The sequence below is a fragment of the Hippichthys cyanospilos genome, chromosome 1 (assembly GCF_059441005.1).
Source record: "Hippichthys cyanospilos isolate Australia breed blue-spotted pipefish chromosome 1, RoL_Hcya_1.0, whole genome shotgun sequence".
Taxonomy (NCBI): Eukaryota; Metazoa; Chordata; class Actinopteri; order Syngnathiformes; family Syngnathidae; genus Hippichthys; species Hippichthys cyanospilos.
This window is the reverse complement of record NC_142369.1, coordinates 14310659-14325385: the sequence shown is the minus strand read 5'-3', so window position 1 is coordinate 14325385 and position 14727 is coordinate 14310659. Positions and strand designations below refer to the sequence as shown.

The following is a 14727-nucleotide window of genomic DNA, read 5'->3' as shown; positions in this document are numbered from 1 at the left end:
CTTCTGCCCAGAGACTAGCTTGTAGCTTTTTCTGGTCCTGTCAACATCATTTATTATGCAATGTCAGATCGTGTAAAATACCAATTAATAAATTAAATAACATAGCGTGTATTGGGACACACAAGCATGGCTTCAAAACCTTTTACACTTCAGGCTGACCAGGTATGTTGACGATTGATATTTGTGTGTTAGCATGACAGCTAAATGTTGCTTTGAACTCATTTTCACACAAATATTTTCTGTAATTATGACATGAGGACTTTGTAAGATATGCACAGTGTATGCAGTCAACAAAGTAGAAAAAGAGTAGGAAACCACTGAATTTATGACTTCACCGCTGCACTTTTAAAGGTTAGTGATGGCTCCAGTAAATTTTAATTTACTACAAGTTTGGGTTAGAGAACTCCATCCTACACTAACATTGTCAGAAACTGAGGACTTTTTTTGTGGAATATTGCAAATTTTACTAAACATATTGATCTAAATCTAAGGAAGTACTCCATACACATGTGGTATATTTGATGTATTTTGAGTGATAATGTTACCCGTTAGTTTTGTCACGCAATGCATGACGGGTAACCACGGCTCTGGGTTTCATGTACTGCCTATTGTTAAAACTATGTGCTATAACATTTATTGTTATCATAAGTAACAAAGAAAATTGCATTTTCAAAAAAAATGACTGAGCTAAGTTGAGGTTCCAAATTCAGTATATGTTTGGAATAATCCTCAAAGCAAATTTTAAAGAACTCACGCTTACCTGAGGTACATCGCACTGGTGGTGTCGTAGTCGGGATTGATGGGGTCCTCATAGTCATATTCTAATGCCCTCTCTCGCTCCTGGTGCATGTAGGCTCCTCGAACCAGCTTGGCAGCAAAGTGCCAGCCTTCACGTCGAGATAACTCGACGTCCAATCTTACGTTGTCAAAAGCCTCCTGTGTACAAACACTGAAGATGACCAAATCTCACAGCACCTCTAAGACAGCATCAAGTTTTAACTGTGATTGTGCTTTCGGACCTTCAAGTAGCATTGGTAGGTGTTGAAGATGATCGGCTTGTCTTTATTGTAAACCTTCTGCATTTCCAGTGTTAGTCTGTTGATGGCCGGCTGCATGTAGGTCTGTTCTGCATCCACCATCAAACGGACACCGTTTTTAACAGCATGCTGCCATTAAAAAAAAAAAAAAAGTCAACATGTGTCAGCACTAGTAAGTGTGACATACAATGATACTACTGTATGTTTTCAGAGCTATCACTAAAAAGAAATCAGAGAAAAAGGCAAAGAAGTTAAAACAATCTTTTGCAAAAAAGGGACAGCGCGCCCAGGTGTTTCAATTTTCTCAGGCTTTTCTCTTTGTTTTATTCCAAAGATTACAAAAAAGGAAAGTTTTACAGTAATATTAAGGGATTGTTTAAATCTATGTGTGTGTGTGTGTGTGTGTGTTAAGTATGTGTGCGTTCATGTATGTGTGTGCATGTCAATAGGTGTGCAAGCAATTTATTTTTATTTAACATACATACCTAATGCACAATTATTTCATCATTTCCCTCATGTTTATCTAATAGAAATACATCCCTCATCATAATGTGACATTTCATCATCTATCATGGCATAGGATTAATATAATATACTGTATTATATACAAATATAATACATAAGAATATAATACACTCCGGCTTCTCCCCATACTCCAAAAACGTCTGACAGGTGTGTTGAGCGGACTAAATTGTCCTCAGATGTGATCGGGTGCGTGAATGGTTGTTCGTCTCTGTGTGCCCTGCAATTGGCTGGCAACCAGTTCTGGGTGTCTCCCGCCTATTGCCCGAAATCAGCTGGGATAGGCACCAGCAAGCCTGCGATCCTTGTGAGGATAAGTGGTCATAGAAAATAGATGGATGGATAATCATACCATATCATAACATAATATATCATACATATGTACATTTTCATCATTAACTTTTACCATTCCGTCCCCTTTTCAGTAAGGCTGTGTATTTATCGTTATACCCTCTTATCAGGGTCTGAGGAATCACCTTGGCTAAAGTATCCATGCGCTGCATTATCCTTTTCATTTGTCTCTCCTCCTCTGCAGTGAAGTCTTTTAGCAGAGGCTCCAGTTCACCAAGCTGTACAAACAAGCGAGAAGACTATTAGATGCTAATGGGCACTAATGGAATGACAAAGACAAGGTAGTAAATGAACTTCTTATCATTCAATAACAGAAAGTGTTTAGTATAATTACCTCAGCCAAAGGCACAAAGGCCACAGGTGTTGTTTTATCGATCGGGTTGTCAGAATCGCGCAAAAAACACACAACTGACTTACATCAAACAATTGGTGAGAATCTATAGAAAGGTTTCATCTAATTACGGTAATCTCTTTATTCTGTTTAAGTCATTTTATAAATGAACTCCTGAGCCCTGCCACGAGAATATGTGAATGTCTACCTCATGGCTGTTTAATTATGTATAAATACCACGAGATAAATGGGAGATATGAGTACCTGTCCTAAGGCACTACAGTCGCTAGGCCCTGCCCTTAAACACTCACTAATACTGACAGCATACCATCAAATTTTAATTGACACAGTTGTAAACAGAAATATTTCTGAACACATACTGTACATTTTGATGATGACTTTGATGTCAACTTCACTAGAAAGATTGATGAAAACCAATGGGGTCAACTGCATCATTACAGTTCCGCTAGTGCAATATTATTGAGAATAACATGCTTTGATTAGAAGGGGCTCATCAAATGTAAGATTGCAAAACTGTTTTTCCCTAAAGTGACAATATGTAATATTTAGACAATTATTCATTTGTCAAACCCACAATAAATTTCAATAAGGAGTAAATAAATATGTTCTACCCCACCAATTTACCTTAGCCTGTAATTTTCCCTCTATCGCAGATGGCTGGCTGCTTGTGTAGTATGAATGACTGTTAATTCAGTCTGGCTGGGTCAGTGTCCTCCATTGTACTTGACTGCTTAGAGTTGTGTTTTCATTTTCTTTATGTCCACGAAAGCCCGAGGTAACTAATCAAAGTTGACATATTTGCCCAAGCTTTGTAGGATGTGCGCTATTATGCACTGAAACCAATGGCGAATTGTATTTGTATGGGCTCACGCTTTCCCTTGCTTGGTGTATGCCTCCAAAGTATGGTCTCTCTGTGGAACTGTAGTGCGCGTGCTGCATTCATGTAACACCAGTAAACGGCAACTCTAAATATTCTACCCTGCGTCTTTAAAATATTTGTGGCTGATATTGATAGCAAGTACTTGAAAAAGGTTTACAGGAAATCAACCATTTTCATTAGATGTGGGTATCTTGGGGTAAATTCCAGGACACATTCTTTTCCCTGGATCAAGTCCTACGAATTCCCAAACAGATGCAGTTATATTGTTAGATTTATCTATGTATTTGGCAAAGAGGTACGTGAGGTATCAGGCTAGCATACAAGTGAAAATAATGTGGTCGCGCAAACTGCCATCACGTTACTCACAATTGTATTAAATGATGATACTAAGACAAATGAACATGCATACATACACAGATTTGTGCGATGCAGAATTTTTTTTTTGTTTGTTTGTTTTGAACTGACCTGAACATTGGGAACAACAAGCAGTTCTGCCAGATTTGCTCTGTCATCAAAGAGGCTGTTCCAATCCAGGAGGTCAATAGTTCTGTCAAAACACAGCATCAGAAATATAACTAGCAAAAGGCTGTTTTTCAGCAATTTGTGGTTTAGGCTATGACAGCTTTGTGTCCTAGCACTGTAACCCAGAAAACATTGGTAGTGTCCCAATCCACACTTTTCTTTTTTTCCCACACAGAATATAAATAACAGATTAAATCGGATGCCGTTGATATTTGTGTGTATGGTTTGCTGAGAACTAAGAAAATAGCAAGACTGGCTTGTGGCTTGTGACACCTTTTAAAAATCCATCAAATTCTTTGCAGTTTATTGTGGAAATTTTATGACTGTTGAATGACCAGCACATACGCTGTTTGACAAATCTGATGACACATCAATTAACTATTTCCTTTAGGATTCAGAACATTGGATTCAGAATAGCTTCGATAGTGCAATATAATAAACAGTGAGGTGTTTAACATCTGTGGATTAAAAGTTCAAGCAATGGTGAGGATAGTTGAGAGCAGTAAAATGTTATATTCACGAATGTAACTTTTGATAAAAGTGACACCTTTCTTACGAGACCTTCTTCTTTATGACATTCATACTCACTCTGAATTTTCCGCCCTCCGTGCAGTCAACACACTGTAGAGGTCATCTGTTGCACCCACACTGCTCAAAAACGTCTGAATGGATACATTCGTATTGAAAGCACGTAAATATGTAACCACATAACAAACACTTTGTTAAAAACAAGCTCAATGTGAGAAGAAGAAAATCACCTGCATCTGTTTAAGATCCAACTTTTGCCCCAGGACATCTATGCCATCCTTACGCTGCTTGGAGGCCAGGAAGCTGAAAAATCGCTGCCATTTCACAAGGACCTCAGAGAGTTGGAGCTTGAACAAAATCGCCAAGTCAGTATAACGCTACCACAAGACAGGCAATTATATTGACGCAATTAAGTCATTGCTGTGAAACATCTCACCAGAAACTGAGGTCGGCCCAGTGCAGTCATTTTAATGGCAGAGAATCCGTCCATTGAGCTCCCACCTATTGCAGATGTAAGTTAGACTTCTTTTCACTATTGGACTGTAAGTACTGTAGCTCCTTGAGCTACAAGCAACACTTATTTTTTTTCAAAATTAGTTGTCACTTGTTGTGAAGTCAACTGACTTCAAATCTGTTTTTTTTTTCAACAAACCCAGAGCGTTGCCTTTGAGAAGTCTGATTAGTTTAATGCTAATGAGCATTATACATTTCTATAGGACCCAAAAAAGTGTTACAGTGTTGAAACTTTTTAAAGTAAGGATTTTGATACCACTTCTTCTTGACCGAACCCGATATGACTATTATTGAGTTGGAACCAATAATGATCCCTCCAGTACATTTGAAAATCAAATATTCCCCTAAAAAAACAATTATTTTTATTCAATTTCTTGAATTAACAGCAATTTTCTACGTTTTTAATTTGTCATTTCTAGTTTGTGTTTGTAAAAGTGGCGATACTAATGTCGACTGCCATTGTGAGTACTTATACTTTGAAATAAGGACAGGTACCCATATCAAGTATGGATACTCACCTATTCCCACTTTAAACCAATGACTATATGAACACACTTGAAAACCGACAATATAACAATACCCACTGACATATATTCTTTATCCTCTGTTAAAATTAACAGAGTCTTATTCACCTCTATATGTAATGTTAAATCTGTATTATGTTTTTATCGTGCCCAATATTATAGAGTGCTAAACTACTTATTAATAAAAAAGAAAAACTATTAGGGGCTTGTAAGGGTGCTGTTTCTATTTATTTCAGAGGACAGAGACGATTCGAGTTAAAAGTCTTTAAGGCTAAAAATTAAACTCCAATATCAAGGTGCGACTTGTACTTAAAGTCATGAAATGATTCAACATTTTCTTCCATATTTAAGATGGGTATTCACATATTTTTTTAAATCAAACTATCATCCTAATGTAGTGTCTAAAATGAAGAAGAATGAATAATCATAGACTTTAAACACTTCATAAAAAGTTATGCTTTTATGACTGAAGGCTTAAAAGCGCTGGTATTTTAGATTGACAGCTATGCAAAACCCCAGGAGCTAAGATAGATAAACATAAATTAAAATATTTTTGTGTGGAAAATTAGGGCCCTGATAATAACCACTGGCAAATCGGCTTGTGTTTTGACAGACATAAACTGAATTATATGCCATAAAATTACAATTTAAAACTGATTCAAGAGAGAGATATCCTGCCAGAGGAGCGGAGGCACTAAGTGACAACACATTTGCGATCAATTTGCATTCTGGGACATATAGCATCAGCCATCAGTGTCTTATACACAATTTGTTCACTTTGTATGTTTTACATATGAGTTTTGCATGCCTTTTTTTCTGACAAGTAAAGAATCTTTATTTGCTTACCTGACGCCTGAATACATTTAATGAACGTTTCCATGTGCTGGTCACATTTGCGCTCGTCTGCATAAAAATATGTTTGGGATCCACCAAAGGCATCTTTGAAATCATCGCCTGCTGGTGACAACAAAGGTGCATGTCGTAATAACTTTCAATCCAGCACATTCACAACATTAGGTACACCTGCAAAGAAAGCTGATGGTGAAACAGTCCAGATGGTAAAAGGGTGCAGTTTTAATTAACACTGCTCTAGTTAGTGTATGTATTATATATTTTCTTTTCTTTACCAATCCAGATGCAATCAAAAGTGAAGCGATAAAGAAAACTCAAAATTCATATGAAAACAAACAACAAAATGTTGAAGACAAGAGTTTGTTTGCATTGTTTGGAAAATGTCTTAAAGCAAGTTTAACCAATAAAGATGGTACTGTACAGTATATTGTGTGCAAGAAAATAAATTGGGGTGACTGACCTTTCTCTGCACTGGATACACTTGAACTAAATAAGAAGAGAAGAGACATGGGTGAATTGACCAGTTACACAAGTGGCCGCAACATTTTGCTATGTTTCCATCACCTTATTCGTTTGTTTGCATGATTATAAAAACAAATGCGCCCCATGAGAATTGAACAAGATGTTAGAATTTCATTCTAAATGTTCAGTTGTATTGAGTACGAAGATCATGTAGTTCTGGTTTAGACAGCAAACTTGCGAAAAGGGATCAACGTAACCTCTGCGTAACCGTGCCGAATATTAGCCTCAGTTATTCAACAATCAGTTCCAATTTAGGATGATTGCATTTAAAACATGACATGTTGAAAGGAAGGCATAGAAGTCACTTTAAGGGACTCATCGAGCTGCCTGATGTTTTTATGTAACGTCTGGAACACATGAACTTGGTCATCTGTCAACCTACGTGAGTGTCACTTCAACACTTGTACAGACACACTGCGGGATTTTTTTTTTATTCTGACCCTCATTAAACTAAACATTTGTAAAATGTTTCAAATGTAAAAGGTCAGCGCTATAATTATAATTAAGCAGAAAGGTTTAACTGCCAAACCACATTAATTTTCCCGATGGCCTTTTGAAGCTCCGTTTGGACGGAGCGCTCGCATGCCTTTAAATGATGAGGTCACATCAGCCGCGTGCACCTCATGTGGTGGAATTCCTGACAAGTGACACATTCGCTGCAGCAGCCAATTACATACATGAAGGATATTCTTGTTCAAGGATAGCTACTGTAACAGTCTTGCAATTTCACAGCCCGTCTGCGTGATTGGTTGTGGAAAATGTTGTATTTAGGGGCACAATCGAGCTGGTGGGAGGGTTGTATTTTGAAAAATAAAAAAGCTTGTTATGCTTTTCCATTCAGTATGTGCTGTATTTGACATTCAATAAATAATTGAAATTTAATTGTGAAATTGTTTAAATTGATTCATTGACAAATCAATTACTACAACGGAAGACAGAAGCTTAGTTGTTAGATTGGGTATTGTAAGCACAAGTGACACGATTGACCATTTATTGTAATTAAGTCAAATAACCAAGTACAGTCATTTCACCCCTATCATTCTTCTTAATATAAAATATATCACCTGTTATAGATTGATATGAAGCCGACATTATATTGATACATTGCTGCAAAGCATACATTGATATAAAATATATCACCTGTTATAGATTGATATGAAGCCGACATTATTTAATATTTGCAGTTATTATTTTAATGCTTAATGTGCACTGACATTTTTTGTTATCTTTTTGAGTTTGAAATATCCAACTACATTGGAATACACTACATGATTAATGTCATGTTCAGTTGTAATTTATTGTTGTGGATTTTTGTTTATGTTTCTAAGTTCATGTTTCTGCTTCCCTCAGGTCTGCCTTCCTTGTCTGTGTCCTTGTTAGTATGATTTTGTGCACCTGCCTGTGTTTGCCTGCCCCCCTCTGTGTCCGCCTCGTGTTCCTGTACAGCTGTTTCCTGTTCTCCTAATTGTGTGTAGTTTATTTAAGCCACAGTGTGTCTCCAGTTAGTTGTCGGGTCGTTGTCTTATATCTTTTTTTTTTTTTTTGCTGTTGGATGTCATTGCCTTTTCTAGTCCCAAGTTTTCTTTTGTCCCCCACTCGCTGCCCTCCTATCATTACCGTGTGAGTTCAGTCTTTAATTTCACCTTGACAATGCTATTGTGTAGTACAAGTTGTTATAAAAGTGATTTTTGAGGCACTTTTGCAGCACCAGTACACATTATAATAATGCTACTAAATTCAGGTTTCCCAGTGCAACATGACTGTAAATGTATCAAGGTATTCCATTATGATACTTGTGATTTTTGGCAAATAGTGCAACTTCCTTACTGCATTGTTGTCTGTGACTCATCCTCCTGACTAATGTCCTCCTCCACACTGTAGTCCAGCACAGAGCCCACACCAAAGGCCAGGTTCTTCTGGATGAGCGGCCTGATGGCCTTGTGATCCTCTCCGGCCACAAACTGTCCGTAAAACGTCATCTTCATCAGCTGATCAAAGGCTTTCTGGCCCAACACCTTCTTCCCGAAATCCATTATCTGAGCAGAGATACAGGATGATGTAACCTGAGAGCTTTCATGAATCATTTAAACACAGTCAGTCTGGCGAGTTGCAAAGAAGCACCGCACATCCCGCACTTTTTCACTGAGCATCGTGCTTAATTGAATATTCTAACAATGCGGTGCCTGTGACGCCTCATCAGGAGTATTTGACAACACTTGGATGATGGAAGATGCTCCAGAGCTCACGTCAGTCACAATGTCCCTGCAGCGGCGGGCTGTGTCTCGGCATGTTTTGAAAGCCTCATTCCTGCCTGACAAGACAGGTTGCGGAAGACTTTAAAAGTAGTGCTTTTATTAGGAAGAAAAGCTTCTTTAACAAGTCTCAAGGTAGAAATTTCTCTATAACAGGGACACACTATATATATATATATATATATATATATATATATATATATATATATATATATATATATATATATATATATATATATATATCCATTTTCTATAACCGTATGCCTATCCCAGGTGTCTTCGGGCAGTAGGCGGGGACCTGGACTGTTAGCCAGCCAATCACGGGACACACAGAAACAAACAACCCTTCACACTTACAATCACACCTAAGGTCAATTTAAAGTGCCCAATACACCTATCATGCATGTTTTTATATACTGTGCATGTTTTAGATACAGTATAGCATTTCAGTTTTCCCGATTTAGGGGGTGTGGCTAAAACACCTGAACAACTAACATGCCTCCATAGGCCGCTGCGGTAGCCACTTCAGAGTGCCTTGTTGTCAGCTCTAAATGTGTCACGTAGTGAGAGCAGCGGTTTGAGGGTAGGCAAGAGAGGGCAATTCATATGTGACAGCCGGAATGTTGACAGGGGCTGTGCACCGGTATGGCAACTTTAGAGTGCCTCGTTGAAATATATTCCAACCACCAAAGGCTTTATGTGAATATAATTTTTGTAGCTTAATCATAGTCTTAAAGGATGTTTGACGAAGCACTCGTAATTTGTCCTCTAACAAATTCAGATTACATGTATTGTCAACATAATATTAATATTTTACAAATGCTTTAAAAAATGCAATTAGAATTGAAATTCAACAGCAATAACTATTTAGCAAATTGTGAGGGCCACTAATATGTAGCACGTGCCTCACCGTTCTAAGTTTCTAGCTTTGATTCTCATCTCCTGCCTTCGAGAGTAAAAATTGCATTAGATTCTTGGATGTTCTACTGTACAGAAAATGGATGCACATGGGGGCCAACGAACGAAAGCAAAATGATGTTATGCTGCGGCCTATCAGCCTATACAACAAGGAGAAGCTGGGAAAGCTACATGAGAGCGACACGTGCAAAAAACTGGGACGCTGGCCTGCCTGGAAAAACAAGTTGTAATTTGAGAGGTGGGTGTTACATGGTAGCCTGAGGTTCACATGCAACCCGGGGTTGTTTTGCTCCCCTCAGGTCTTAAAACAAATTATAAGAAGCCCTTGTGTTATATTAGTTTGTCTTTTGTGTTCATGTCTGAGGAAATGATTATGCAACTGTCTCATATTTTAAGTGCCTACATAGAGTACAGTGTAGTTATTGGACTGTTCATTAGGTACGCAAGCTCCTGATATCCAGATCCAAAGTCTATAATGGTGGTTCTAGTTTGTTATGGTGGAGGTAGAGCTGAATGATGTCATCATATGTTATGTACAGTATCTGTAGCGTAGAAGAGAACCCCACTCCATGAGATATTAGAAGCATGTCATGGGAGTGGGGTGCACTTATTTAGCTCATACATAGCTCAGTAACATTTTGTTGAAATATAACCTTTTCCCAAAATGTTTATTTACATTTAAAATTGTTACATTAAATAGTGTCAATAAACGGCATGAAACAAGGACACTTGATTTCTTTTTGAAGAACTATATTCAATTTGCCATGGTTAGGTAGGGTAGAATAGTACTGTATTCAACAGCCTGATAAATTTACACTTATATTAGTAAAATATCAGTATTAGTGCATCCTGACCTCAGATTGTGAGTCATTATTTTTATTTGTTTTTAAGCACAATAGATCCTAAACTAAAATTATCGATGTTCAACAGTAGATTCACTTCCAAGCTAAAGATTCATCCCACTCGTGATCAATGTGTTACTACTGAACAGGCTAGAGCAGCAACGGACAACTTTTTGACTCGAGGGCCACAAAGGCTTCTAAAATCGGACAAAAGCCCCGATTCGGAGCAGATGAATAGTGCTTTGATAATCCACATTATAAGAGAAAACCTGTCTAGAAAACATATACTTTAATTTCAATAGTAAATCAACAAAAGCATTACAACTGTGATTTTCAAGTCTCATGTATTTACTTATGAAAACTTACAACAACTGAAAATTAACTGAACAAAAATACAGCTTTTTATTGCAAACAGTTACTATTGTAAAGGACAGATAATTCCGCTATCCTTCAGGATATTAACATGATCACTCTTTTCCAGATTGATCATTTCTTCATGTTAAACGGGTCAGTTTACAAAGGTTAATGGGCCGCATATGGTCCTTGGGCTGCAGTTTGCCCATTCCTGGGCTGGAGTGGGCACGCTGCCTAACCTGATACATATTGTTCAGGTGTACCTAATGCTGTGTCTTGTAAGGGTACAGTATGTTCTTCCTGTAGGCGATTCAGTTCTCTGATGCCGCATTGTGTTTCAGCACCTTTTGTATGGCAAGCATGATCAATAATCTCGTTTTATATTATAGAATAATATTTTGTTTAATGTTCGCTCTCATTTTAAGTAACTGTGCAGTATGTTCTCATTGTGGATGATTCATAATAGTTTCCAAATGCCGCTTCCTGTTTCAACACACTGTAGTGTACAGTACAGCATGATTAATAATACTATTATAGATTGTATGAGCAAATTTTGTTCAGCAGTGCCTATAATAACTAGGTGCTGGCAAAATAATAATTATTATTATTATTTGGGGAAGGCCAGGGTACAGTGTCGTTACCTCTTGATTCTTATCAACCAGGAAGTCAAAGGAGCACATCTTGAGTACCAGCAGACTTCTCAGGAGCTCCAACGAGTCCTTACTCTTATATGCCTCTCTGGTCTGCTCAAAGTCCACTGTTACCCCGCTGCTGGCTCGTCTCGAACAAGAATAATGTCCTTCCGAGTCATCGACCTGAGTGTGCTGGGCTTGGCTGGCCGCCGCGGCGCCCACGGAGAGCCGCGGTCTTCGGCTGGCGAGCAGCCGCCTGAGGGGCGCCTCGGCCCGGGCTCGCGTGATTGCTGCGGCCGGCAACATGAGTGCGCTACCCGATCGGGCTCCGGCGTGTTATGGAGCACTCTGGAGCGTTTACAATTCGGCACATGGAGGGGGCTCGCGTTCTCATTTGCATCAGTGGGAGTGTCTGCGTGATGCAAAGTTGTTTTGCAGAGTTTCGGGGATTTCGAAATCGACGCAGTGAGACTTTGTGGCTCATGTAGCTGTACAGAGTGGTCCAAAAATGTGCTCATATCCGGCGTGGTGTTATTTTCGAAGAATATGAGTCACGGGAAAGTCAAATGAAGTCCTCTGAAAATGTTTGCGCAAGAACATCGGTAAGAGGGGGACGAACAGCCTAAGTGGGAACGTTTGAATGATTTTGAATCATAGCATAAACGAAAGGGGCAAAAGGTAAAATGGCATAGTGCAAATTGAAAAAAAAAATCCCTAGCAAAACGTGATTATGAAAGCGCGTTTTGGGGTGGACTTGTTGCAGGGGCGTGCAAAGGGCGGGGTTGAAGAGGCATGATATCCCCTCACCATAGGCGATTACTGCTGTCACACCCTTCCCTAGGGCGGACCCTGCCTGCCAAAAAAAAACTGGCACCACCCCCTTCTTGATGTACGGTTATCTAAAAATTCACTTAAATGGTTGATTGATACTAGTGTTTGGTTGAGGGCGACATATAAGTTGTGTGTGCGAGCGCCTTATTGGATGTGGCAATTGTTTTAGTCATGAGATTGGAAACGTTTAAACTTTGTAAATGTATGTTCAACCACCCTATCAAACCAAATTCATGAAATTTGCCTACATTTATATGTCTGATGGGTGTGCTGCTGCTTATTGTATATTCGCTAGCAATACTAGCAATTAAGCCTGTCTTTAATTTGCACAGAATTGGGGACAATGATACACTATATTATAACATTATGCTTCGCTACTGCTTCATTTACACACGTTTAAAAACTCATCAGAGTTCTATCTTGTTTTAGGGAATTTTGACGGGGCTCATTACCTCTGCCAAGGAGGGTAATGTTGTGTGTCTGTAAGCAGTAAGTACTTGAAACACGGCAGGCTTGTTTTCATGGTGAAGGGATGATGCTGGAGCCAAAAAAGGCCATTAAAGCCTCAAGTGTGCGCCTGTATAAATTTAACACTGGGCAGTGATTATTCTCAATGCGTGGTGAGAGTCCCCCTACTGGTATATTCTAAAACAATTAATGTTCTACATCAGGGGTGACCAGATTTTTTTTTTTTTTTTTTAATCCGAGGGCCACATACAGAGTGATAGAAAGACATGCGTGTTAAATAGGCACTCTTACCCATGGTAAGAATAAATCACAAAGCAAAATGTCTTTATATTGTAGTCATTCGAGGAAAAGAGGATGATGTCAAGGCTTTCAGTTAAAGGTGATGAGGAAAATTAGGAATTTTATTTACACTTCTAACGCTGTTTACCATCAAACATTTGTTGTTGTTGTTGTTGTTGTTGTTGTTTTTTCCTTTTTTTAAATAACATTGCAGGCCACATATTTTTATAAAAATGTATTTTTAGTATGTCCTGTACAACTCTGTTGGTCATTGGCAGAGGGAATGGAGACGCAGTGGTCATTAGTGTACAGCCGAGTAGAGTAGCATAGAGTATATATAGTCGGTGGAAACATACACAATACATTCTTGAATATGATTAGATGAGAACTTCAAAACTTTAATAAATGATTGGTTGCATATGTTGCATTGGGATTACTTCATTACTAATATGTAGGAAAATAAACTAACAACCATTGAAATTGAAGAGGTTGCCTAACATTTGACTGGTCATAACATGTACAAATACATTTATAAATTCAACAAATTATCCATCCTTACATCCATTTTCATAATCTCTGGTCCTCAATAGGGTCTCGGGCATGCAGGCGCCTGTTCTAGTTGTCTTTGGGCGGTAGGCGGGGTATACGCTGAACGGCTTGTCAGTCAATCACAGTACAACAAATTACTGAAATTTTAATTTAGATCAAATTATTTTTTTCCCAAAGTCACCAAGAGAAAAGCAGAAGGATGAAAAAACAGTATGCGGCCCTGGAGCGTGGGTTGCAGACGCTATTAAGATAACATATATTAAAAAAGCCATTTTAGAAACAACACCCACATGGTTTATGTTGAACACATTAGCCACAAGGGTCAAACTCAAAACCCGGGGGCCAGATCCAGCCTGCCACGTCATTTATGTGGCCCACAAAGGGCAAATCATGTCAACTTCCATGACCATTGCTAAGCGTAGTTACAAAATTTTAAAATGTCATGTCTTTTAAATAATAGTAAGATGTTTGTTACCTTTGTTAGAGTAACTTCAACAATAATACAACATATTTATTCTTTCCTTCTGATTTCAAAATAAATAAGTCATGAATTTGTTGCATACGGTAATAATACTGTGAGACGATTAAACATTTACTGGGATTCATCATAATTACGGCCCAACGAGGGAAGTTGTCACTACAAAATAGCCCGCGGCAAAAAATGAGTTTGACACTCCTGACCTAAGCCATACAACTGTAATTTAATGTTTGAACGCCGTCAGCAGTCATCAGTAGGGGGTGCTGTTGCCTAGCCTCAACAACAACCCTCAATTGGCGATATTGCATAACTGAATCCGCACGCTGACTCAAAACAGCGTTTGAAAGTGATGCACACTAAACACAGTTCGCAGGAAACTACAAATATGCTCGCTTTCATTATTGCACATGGTGCTGTGTTACAGGGAAACAACATGAGTCAAACTGTGTTTTATTCTAGGCTATCTTTTTGCAGGCTATCTTCCATCTCAACAGCCACATGTTGCAGTTTTGCGTCCGTAA

At 38.5% G+C, this 14727-nt stretch overlaps 1 protein-coding gene across 7 annotated transcripts in view; it reads right to left on the bottom strand.

Moving 5' to 3' along the window:
• prodhb (proline dehydrogenase (oxidase) 1b) overlaps positions 1-11931 on the bottom strand; it is a 47133-nt gene extending 35202 nt beyond the window's left edge. For 6 of the 7 annotated variants that reach the window (XR_015865541.1, XR_015865547.1, XR_015865546.1 and 3 more), the window contains exons 1-11: positions 11611-11931; positions 8431-8639; positions 6542-6567; positions 6076-6186; positions 4629-4693; positions 4423-4539; positions 4253-4326; positions 3608-3689; positions 2036-2128; positions 1020-1166; positions 761-936 (exon numbers count right to left, since the gene is read on the bottom strand). Coding sequence is in view for 4 of the 7 variants with exons in the window: in XM_088414331.1 (XP_088270457.1) it covers positions 761-936; positions 1020-1166; positions 2036-2128; positions 3608-3689; positions 4253-4326; positions 4423-4539; positions 4629-4693; positions 6076-6186; positions 6542-6567; positions 8431-8639; positions 11611-11907 (1397 nt within the window). In the remaining 3 variants the exon portion in view is untranslated. The remainder of the gene's footprint in view (positions 1-760; positions 937-1019; positions 1167-2035; positions 2129-3607; positions 3690-4252; positions 4327-4422; positions 4540-4628; positions 4694-6075; positions 6187-6541; positions 6568-8430; positions 8640-11610) is intronic. The other variant, XM_088414342.1, reaches the window with a different exon arrangement.
• Between the last annotated feature and the right edge of the window lie 2796 nt (positions 11932-14727).